The 10,268-nt window shown below is 41.2% G+C and overlaps 1 protein-coding gene across 1 annotated transcript; it reads right to left on the bottom strand.

The window, feature by feature from the left end:
* Positions 1 to 106: 106 nt before the first annotated feature.
* aldh6a1 (aldehyde dehydrogenase 6 family, member A1) lies at positions 107 to 10,268 on the bottom strand. The gene is made up of 12 exons (XM_006793021.3): positions 9,982 to 10,268; positions 9,638 to 9,682; positions 6,555 to 6,629; positions 5,960 to 6,121; positions 5,795 to 5,873; positions 4,650 to 4,952; positions 4,250 to 4,371; positions 3,340 to 3,529; positions 2,516 to 2,697; positions 1,766 to 1,945; positions 1,116 to 1,214; positions 107 to 979 (listed from the first exon to the last, which is right to left on the bottom strand). Exons 1-12 carry the CDS (start codon positions 10,015 to 10,017, stop codon positions 875 to 877), a joined length of 1,578 nt encoding a protein of 525 aa, XP_006793084.2. The 5' UTR covers positions 10,018 to 10,268; the 3' UTR covers positions 107 to 874.

Below are 10,268 nucleotides of genomic sequence, written 5' to 3'. Positions count from 1 at the left end.
AACCTGCTTTTCATCTTCGGAGCTCATTATTAGTATTATTATTATCATTATATGAATACATGAACAAAAACGGAATTATTTCAACAGAAATCACACCACAACTGAGTCCTGTTATAGTGGCTTTATTCAGTCAAGTAGCCACACTAACTGCAGCACTAACAGTTTCATACTATAAATCCCACCATAATGGTTAATAAAGAATATATTTGATATAAAATATATTTAACCCATGACCAATACTATGACAGTACAGTATAAAACTGTGAACTTTAATTTGACACGCACACTAATCTCCACATTGGACAGTATACAGCAGGGTACACTGATCAAGCGCTGCAACCATTATGTCAGTTTCACTGAAGTGAGGAAATGTCTGTGTGCATGTTCTCATGTAGGCTTTTGCCTATTCTCATATTGAACCGATGAAGCTAATGAAACACACAGGGGACAACAGTGGAAGACATTTGCTGTAACTACTCAGCGTCAGAATCGCTGATCTTTGTGCTTTCACAGCACTCAACGGATCATGAAAAAGGACTAGCCGCTATGAAGTCATGATCCCACTGCTCTGTACAGGAAGTGAGGAGAAAAATGGATTCAAAAAAAAACAAACCATAAACCAATGTACAGATTCACAGCATCACTGATTAAGTCCATTTTTTTATCTTCACTTCTAAAGATGTAAATTGTGACCGGTATTTGTTTTACTTTGTAAATCCTGACATTCGTTTTCTTTGCTGCACAGTCACTACGTAATCGTCCTCAGTATGAACATTTGACCAATCAAAAGATATCGTAACCACTTCCAATCCCTCGTTGGGCTTCTTAAGGCATGTAAGAAGTCTCTGAAGGTTAGATGCACTGTCAGTTTAGCTTAGCGTCCCATGGTTGGCATTGTGACAGCCGGGCTTGTCAGAGTGGCATCCTCAGCCTTCCACTGCGACGTAATAGTCTTGATCTGAGTGTAGAATTGGATGCCCTAGTGGTAAAGTGATAACAGATATGTCAGTGAGCCATCTAGCACATGACAAAGTGTCTGCATTGTGCCCTTTCAATACTTCAGTGGAGGGAACAGCAATGATCTGAGGGGATAATAAACTACTTCTGCTATTTACCTGCTTGCCATAGAAGTTGGTATCTCCCCTGAATGAACCTCTGGAGCCAGTGAAGGAGAACATGGGGAGCGGGACGGGGATGGGCACATTCACACCAATCTATAAAAACGCACGTGTGGATTATGAAGACACAAATCTACTGCAGGCTAGAAATACAACAAGGATCAGAGCATAATTTGTTTAATTTGACCAGCTTACAAAGGGAGTAAAGCCTGGTGTTTAAAATCCAAGATCAACATACAGTTTCAATAAAAACAAACCCGTGAATATACATTTAAGAAGCCTATCAGCACCACTGGACTAGCATTCAATCATCAGCCAGTCCAAAAATGAACTACAACTTGGCTCCTGCTGCACTAATCCACACATTTGGGATCTGTCCACGTTTTAATGCATTGGCAGGTAATATATGACATAGTTTCAGCTGGCAGTGTAAAACCAACTTCACTCCAATAAAAACATTCCCACTTCACATGTCTGCTTTACTTTTTCAGAAATAAAGCGCCTCCCACGCAAACCCGCTTACTCATCCAAGGCTCAAACAGGTGACTCACCGTGGCCTGAAATACCACAAAGGTGGCCGGTTAACACGCTCGTTTGAAAACTATATCTTCGGCGAACAAAGAGCTTCATGTTTTAAAGTCTCCCACCTGGCCGACGTCCACCTCGTGCGTGTATTTGCGAGCTGTGGCTCCGTTGGTGGTAAAGATGGCCGTGCCGTTACCATAAGGGTTTCGGTTGATTAAAGAAATGGCTTCGTCCAGGCTGTCGGCCTCCAGGACAACAAGGACCGGTCCAAAGATCTCTTCTTTGTAACATTTCATGTTGGGCTGAAAAGAACAGCAGAGGGATCACGATCAGGATTTCAAACTCTACGAACAGAACAAAGCACGAGCAGGTTTTGTGTTGGGGAAGAAAGGTGAAAAACTGCTTTAAATGCATTTCACAGCACTTTTAGCTACTTTCTATTTTAAGGTCAGCTATGTGTGACACTCAACACTTATAACCAGAAACCAGAACGGATCAAGGGGGACTCTCATGCTGAGAGGGCTGCTCGTTGAAGATTCAAACTTGCTGGCTTACGAATAAAAGCATCTTTAAATCTACTTTTAAAGGCAAAAATCAGAATTTTCACTGAGGTCTGTTCTAAAGATGTGCTCAGCAGGAGGGGAGAATCAAAATCTGTGGTCACATTCAAGGAGATGAGGACTGATTTTGTTTCATTTCCAACAACCCTAATCAAAGACACTGAACTGATTGAAGCGATCGTTTATTTTTGCCTCAGATAATTACAGCACCTACCAAAAACAAAAGAAAGTTATTACATTAAAACATTCTAGACAGTTTAGTGTAACATTACTTTAATAGCGTCTGACCCAAATTAAAAGTTCTCAGCTCACCATAACACCAGCTAAGATGGTAGGTCCTACAAAGTTTCCATTTTCATATCCTTTGACTTTAACGTTTCTCCCGTCCAGCAGCAGCTTGGCACCTTCATCAACCCCACTCTGGATCAGAGACTCTACCCTGGCTTTGGCTTCTGGGGTGATCAAAGGACCCACATCTGCCCCAGGCTGATCACCTAAAACACACATTTTGACGTGTAAGAAAAACGGCAGTATGCATGCCAACTGACGTCATTTATTTATTAGGGGTGCAACGATACTCGTATCGATATTGAACCGTTCGATACAGTGCTTTTGGTTTGGTACGCATATGTATCGAACAATACAAAATTTTTAATTTGACGATGTTGTCTGTGTTGAGCGCTCAGTGGATCTGCGCTTGACAGTGCAGCCTAGGCGGAGTAGTCGAACGCAGATTCACTGAGCGCAGGGCAAGCTAGCGAGACAGAAGTTGAGCTCTCCTTGCAACATGGCAAATTGAACCCCCCCCACCCTCATTCAGATCTGGGGTATGGAACTATTTTGGTCTTCATGTGAAGTATGATCCTGAAGGTAAGATGAGTGATTCTCGATCAGATAGATTTATTTATTTATCCCTTTGTTGTTTCAGCAACATTAAATTTAAAAACTGTACTTTTGAGTTAAAATATATATTTATAATTTTAATAAATGACAAATTAAAAAGGCATGAACATTTTTTTTGTATCAAAAAAATATCGAACCGTGACACCAAAGTATCGAACCGAACCGTGAATTTTGTGTATCGTTGCACCCCTATTATTTATTTTTCATGGTGATATGGTTACGCAACAAGTTACCTGAGTTTACACGGAGCGATTTAGAGCGTTGCACCAGCTCTGGGAGCCATTCACGAGACTCCCCAACAAAAATAGCAGTGGAGAGAGCCATGCAGCGCTGACCAGCTGCTCCAAAAGCAGCGCCCACTAGCTGGTTGATGGTGTTCTCTTTGTTGGCATCAGGCATCACCACACCATGGTTCTTGGCACCCTAAATGCAATATGTAGGACACAAAATCTGTATGATTTCAGTCCAAAAGAGTGCAGAACATCAAACGGAGACATAAGAGCGCTAATCACATATGCTACAAATCCTAGTGACTGACAGCAGAGGATTTAATCACTGTCTTGGTAACAGCAATAGGAAATAGACCACTACCCATCTTCATTCATATTAGTAATAACAATTTTTACAAATAGTCTAAAAAAATAAATGAATAAATGAAAACTAAGTTCCATCAGGATTTCCCAGACACGGACTTACTATAGGTGAGATCTGGCAGGTATGTTTCCCAGCTCAAGACCAACATACCTGCAATCCACCCAACTATTTCTTTATTTTTGCAAATAATTGTTAATTTTTCTTCCCAGATGGCACAACAGACGTACTATTAGGTGCGCTTTTTGCTCTTATTTTGCTGCTGTTGTGTCAGTCAAGGACTTGATTCACAGGCGTCGCTCTACATACTCAAGCGCCACTCTAACCAGCACAAGAAGCTGGTTTATATCTTGTTACACCGAAGTCACCCAGCTTCAGAGCAGGACGAGGACTACAGCTGCCAGCTGCTGTCCAAAGCAATTAAGAGTTGGACTTCAACCAAGGACAAAGACCTGACTGGAGAGGCAGCTGATTCTTGCCCCATTATTTACTGTCACCATGTGCCATCTAAACACTGCCAGTGTAAGAGGAGCATATTCGGTCTGTGAATACCATGTTGGACTGCACTCTCTTGCCATTCTTTGAGCCCCGCTCGTAGATGTATTCTCCAGCCTGGTTGGAGCCCACAAAACTGATGGCTTTGATGGCCGGGTGGTCACAGACGAAGTTTACCGCTGCACAAACAAGGAAAAAAGTCAATATTTTCTGTTCTTCTGTGTCACACCCTCAGGGCACAATGTACGAGCACTGATACGGAGATTCAAATTCTCCTGCTTCAACAGTGCCTGTAGATTACTTACAGATATAGGCTGCACAGTTTATGGAAATATCTTATCTACATATTGCCAGAAGGGTATATGATTAATGTTTGACTCATCCTTGGACCTTTCTCTATTGTTTACGACACACACAGACTGTGAGCTCCTCAATGAGCAGGGAATTACGCACTCACCTGCATGCTGTCCGTGGATTATGTTGACTGTACCATCTGGTGCTCCGGCATCCTGGAGCATTTTGGCCAAAAGCATGGTGCAGCCTGGGACTCGCTCAGAGGGCTTCATCAGGTAGGTGTTGCCGCACACCATCCCGATAGGGAACATCCACAGAGGAATCATGGCGGGGAAGTTGAAAGGTGCGATGCCGGCACACACTCCGATGGGCAGGCGGTAGGTGAAGGTGTCCATGTCCTTGGTGATGGAGGGTAAGGTTTCCCCCAGCATGAGGGATGTAATGCTGCAGGCGTGTTCAACCACCTCTGAGGAATGAGCGAGAAAAGGATTTAGGAAGTCAGCCAATAACAAAGTGCCTAGATAAGCAATCTGAAATAACACATACACAGTTAACTGATGAGTCCATTATTGAAATTTACACATTTGCCTCTTAAGATTAAAGAAAAAAAAAGCCTGCCAGCTCCATTTCCCATGAAAAAACTGTAATAAAACTTGTAAGTATTTCAAGCACCATTAGCCCCGGTACTTGCAGCGCACCTGCACATGCAGCCTGTCTTTCAGCTGATAATAGAAAAGTTAGCCTGCCAGAATAATTTAGGCACCCTGAAACTGGCATCAACACCAAGAAGAAAAAAAAAAAAAGAAAGAAAAAAAAAATTACTTGGCAGCTGCGTGTTGTAATAAACAAAAATTAATTCCTTCGTCTGCAACCGCACACAGCCCTTAATTTCCAAACATGATTCCTGTTGATGCAAGGCTGCCAGAATGAACGAGTGCACCTCAGCAAGGGAAGCTGCATAATTATCTTTAAATAGAGTGCAACTAAAAGCATAGTGTGAAAAGTGTTTTACAGAAGACAGGAACACACTTTAACATCAGGAGTTATTATGGTACTGCTGCAAAAGCATTGCAGCCTTTTTCTTCTTGGAACTAAAGCCTTATTAAAAGCGGTTAAAGCCTCTAATATGGCCCAACTATTACTACTGTCCACTTTTAAATTAAAGCTGAATGTCCCTTTTTGCATAGAGTGTTGACTGTTGTATAAACTGCTTCACTTGAGGAATTTGATCTTATCTATATCTACAGCAGGACTAATCTAATCAGGACGCCAAAAGAAGACTAAAAGTCGAGTCGATGCGTTACTTACGCAGTCCTCTAAATACGTCTCCCTCTGCATCAGCCAGAGTTTTGCCCTGTTCCAAAGTGATGATCTTAGCCAGCTCTTTCTGAAATGTTAGAAGAAGAATTTGGAGAGAATTATTTCAACAAAATCAATAAATTACTTTGACATACATGTGACCCATCTCCCTACAATGTTGTCCTTGATGAGCTGTTGGTAGCGCAGGAAGATCTGCTGCCGGCTGAGGATGGAGGTCTCGGACCAGGAGCGAAAGGCTCTGGAGCAGGAGTCCACAGCTGCCAGCATCTCCTCCTGTGTAGCTTTAGGAACACGTCCCACCACTTCATTAGTGGCCTGCAGAACAGGACACGGTCCATGAAGACAATCAGACAAGTAAACTGAGAGCAGGAGAAGTCATTATTTGCATGTGCATCATTTCATTAATATTAATAACAAAAAACTTTTTTTTTATCCTTATGCGGTGGAAGTAGATGAATATCTTTTCATGCTACAATCGTTCATCACTGTTTTGCAAGAGGCTTGTATCTGACAAGCTATACACTAGGCTCGTCTCTTGGAGGATATAAAACATGACGGGTTGTGTAGACTGGGCTCAGATTTCTGTCGTTTTACATATTAGGCAATTAAAATTTGACAAATCAGGACTTATTTATTCCATCCGATATTCACAAGTTGCTACAACAAATTTTACACTGTATACTTGCAGCCAGATCGCATTACTCCAGCCTCTGTGCAGGTTGGGCACAGTTCATCTATGAATACTTACAGGGTTGTGGATGTCAAGCCACTCAGACGTGTTGGACTCGACAAACTTGCCATCGATGAACAGCTTGGTGGTGGGCTAGACGATCAAAGAAGCATATGATTCAATGTGGATGCATCAGTCGCCATCGCATCCATTCATCACCACAACGTATGCAGTTATTTTCCAAGGCATTTTGCTCTACTTCACTTTGCACGCACTCAGCTGTGTTACAGCTTCATTTTGAATTGTTTAATTTAAGTTTGCCTCAGACATTTCCAAGCAAAGCTGTACATCTTCCATGCTACATTACCCGTGTTCCAATCCCATTCCTCCTCCTAACTCAAGATAGATTTTTAGTATACAGTGCGTATGCACTGGAAAAGTCAAGGTCTATATCCATTAGCACTGCAGCAGTCGGCTGACAGAAAAATAGACAGTAGGGGTGGGTTTTTATAATCGATTTATCGATTAAAATCGATTTTGGCTTGGATAACGTAAAATCGATTCATTAAAATCCTGAATCGATTTTTTAATATAAATTTATTTTGCCCGAAATGCCAGAATCTCTGGTGAAATCTCACAAAATTTCAACAACCACCAAACAGCTAAGACAGTAAACGAGAGCAGGAACACGGATTCTGCACAAAGCCTTAAACACACAGCGCGACCCGCGGATCAGAATCAGTTAGATGTCGCCTTTCTCACAGTCGGGCTGAAAGCTCGCTGATTCTGATCTGTCGGCGGGTCCGCGCTTTGTGTTCACGCCCTTTATGCGCCGATTCTAAAGCTGTTAGTTTGATGTCTCTCCAAACAATATTGACCGAACCAGCAGCAAAAGAAGATCCAAACTACGCTTCACATAAACATCGTCATGTATTCACTCTGACTTTTACTGTTTTGCTTCGACCACGATGCACAGCTCTCTCTCTCTCTCTCTCTTTCTCTCTGTACTTCAAGAACAGTTTCCCGTCTAAAAATCTGTTTTCTTCATTATTCGCTTGGTTGTTATGCACAAGTCTACCGTTGTTTACAGCGCTGTCGGCCAACGTTTTTTTTTTCGTTTTATATACTTCCGAAAAGAAAACCTAATTTCTGCCGTTCAATACTGAACAAATTTAAACTTTTTAAAATTATGCAAAATGCAAAACGCTTAGCCGTGTCTCTAATAAAACTGCTGTAACTTCAGAGGTAACGTTCATGTGTTGATTAATGGTTTTCTTTCATTTTTGATGTACTGCAGAATATTTTTATAAAATCCCAGGCCAGGAAAATCGCCTTCATGTTTTTCTGTGTTTTATCTTCAGCTACTTTGACACAAAGGCATCTGCTGTAAATGTGCTGATCTGAATTATAATAAATTATAATATTTCTGACTGTCAAAATTTCCCAGATTCAAATCGAATCGAATCGAATTAAATCGAATCGTGGATCGAATCGATTCGGGACCTTGTGAATCAGAATTGAATCGATTCTAGAAATCAGTGACGATACCCAGCCCTAATAGACAGCTTCAGTTTGAGCAAAAAAAAAAAAGACAAAATACCACCGGGAATCTATTAAACTTTAACATATATAAAATGTGCAAGAGTCCTGAGCCACTTTTCTTTATATTTTGCTACCGAAGAGACATATTTATTTATTTATTCATTTTATTTGAGTTTTTTTTAGAATAGTCTTGAGCAATAGTTCTCCGGGCTTTTTGAAACTCTTACAAAGTTTTTCTTTATACACTGGCTACAGTCCAGTCTTTCCAGAAGAATGTTACTCGTAGCCTGTTACAAAAACACATAATTTGTTCCTACTTCTGTAGCGGAGTCAATGAAAAACTGATAAAACTGGCATCAAATAGTATTTTTGCACCTACAAGGTGATTCTTAAAGAGCCATTAGCCCAAAACTTCTCATATCTTGGCATGTTGCGAACTGTTCCCTTGAAAAAATTAGAGGAAACTCAACAACTGGAAGACAAAAGAATAAGTGGCAGGCCTAAACATTATCTACAGCAGTAGATGAACAGTATGTCCTTAAGAAAAGTACCATCAGGATTTGTTCCACTATTCAACACTGGAAAGCTTTGGATTGGCAAAAGCTTCATTTTTCAGCATGACAATGATCCCATATAAACTGTCAATGTAGTAAAAGTTAGAAAGGTTAGGAAGAAAAACCCCGCAAACACACACCTACACACAATGGAACACCATCAGTCATGGACTGGCTTCCCCAGAGCCCGGCCTCAGCGTTATTGAAGCAGTGTGGGATTGTCTTGACAGAGAACAGAATAAAAGGTAGCCAAAATCCAAAGAAGAGCTTTGATGTCGTTCAAGAAGCCTAGAGAAGTATTCCTGAAGACTACTTAAAGAAATTACAAGAAAGCTGCCTAAGAGAGTTCAGGCTGTGTTAAAGAATAAAGGTGATCAAATATTGACCTCCATGTACACCGAGCCAACCACTCTCCTGAAGTGATATATTGTTAATGATGACTTGCAACACAATGCTCTTTGCTGCAAAATACATTTAAAAGTAATTATAACTTCCCTCTCTGCAGTTTTCCCACTTTGCATTTTCTTCTATGGGGTGGACGGCATCCTTTAACGGGCCATTTGACATTGATGTCTTAAAAGCTAATATTCAAACTGTAAAAATTGATGTCTCTGACTGGATGTGATGGATATACTTTTGACTGAGGTTTCAAACACTAGCCAAAAAATATTAAAAACATGCATAATAAACATAATCAAAGAAATGAATGTTGTAATGAGCAAAGGAATTGCCTCTTTTGAGGTTTTGGTGGAAGGCTTCGGAATTTAGTCTGACATCCTGTGCTTTCTTAGCCAAGACTCACTTCGAAGTGATAAATAAAATCATTTAGAAATTATGCTAATTCAATCAGAAAAACTTCACCGAAATACACACACACACGCACACACACACACATATGTTTTTCCAATAAGGCAAATATTACTCTGTTATAAACAAATGTCATGCTGTAACACAATCTGACAAAAGTAAACAAGCATACTCTTCTGACAATCAGAAGAGACGGCCCTTAGCGCATGACACGTAACCACTGCTAAGCTATAAAAGGTCCTGAGTGATGGCTCTTACCACTGAGGAGGATGAGTAGCACATACGACCCAGCTGGAGGGGGGCCTGTGAGAAATGACATATCAGACCATTATTTAGAGCTTTTAAATCGCTGTCTGTGCAAGGTCTCACAAGAGGCACGTCTGAATGATCCACTGACGTGCCATATCTGTCCACGTGATGTAAATAAAGCCTGGTGTTAGCTAACCAATATATATATAATATATTGCCATGTACTTGCAAAAAGGAGGAGTGGACTGTGTACAACGTGTGACTTTGCTAGCTAACAGCGCAGGTTGTTAGCCGAGTTTGGTGCATAAACCAAACAAACAGTTGTATATTGCACGTTCATTATTTTACTCTACCTTCTTATTTAAAAGGGATCGGAGAATTGCCGCCATTGTGGAGAGTGCAGTGCCTTTTTTCCTGCTCCGAAGCCCTTCAACCGACCCAGGAGACGTTGGAGTGCAAAGAGAACTTGAGCTTGAGAAGCGTTCCAGAGGGCAGATCGGTGAATACGAAGCTGCGCTTTTCGCCAATCTACAACCTTTCCCTGGTGTGGATGTGAACGAGGAGAACCAATGCGGATGATGTGTGGATCAACGAAAACTGCGCGCGCAACCATTCGTCGATTCCTTTCAGTGTGGGCGGG

The sequence above is a fragment of the Neolamprologus brichardi genome, chromosome 15, assembly GCF_056152115.1.
Source record: "Neolamprologus brichardi isolate AB-2024 chromosome 15, ASM5615211v1, whole genome shotgun sequence".
Taxonomy (NCBI): Eukaryota; Metazoa; Chordata; class Actinopteri; order Cichliformes; family Cichlidae; genus Neolamprologus; species Neolamprologus brichardi.
This window is presented reverse-complemented; position numbering and strand designations above follow the sequence as displayed.

Bases quoted from the DNA above. Each gene is read 5' to 3' on its own strand.
- aldh6a1 (XM_006793021.3), bottom strand. From the start codon at position 10,017: ATGGCGGCAATTCTCCGATCCCTTTTAAATAAGAAG. The intron at 6,122-6,554 runs GTAAGTATTCAT...CCTGTTCTGCAG, and splicing joins GGCTTGACATCCACAACCCT to GCCACTAATGAAGTGGTGGG. The intron at 4,372-4,649 runs GTGAGTGCGTAA...TTGTTTGTGCAG, and splicing joins AATCCACGGACAGCATGCAG to CGGTAAACTTCGTCTGTGAC.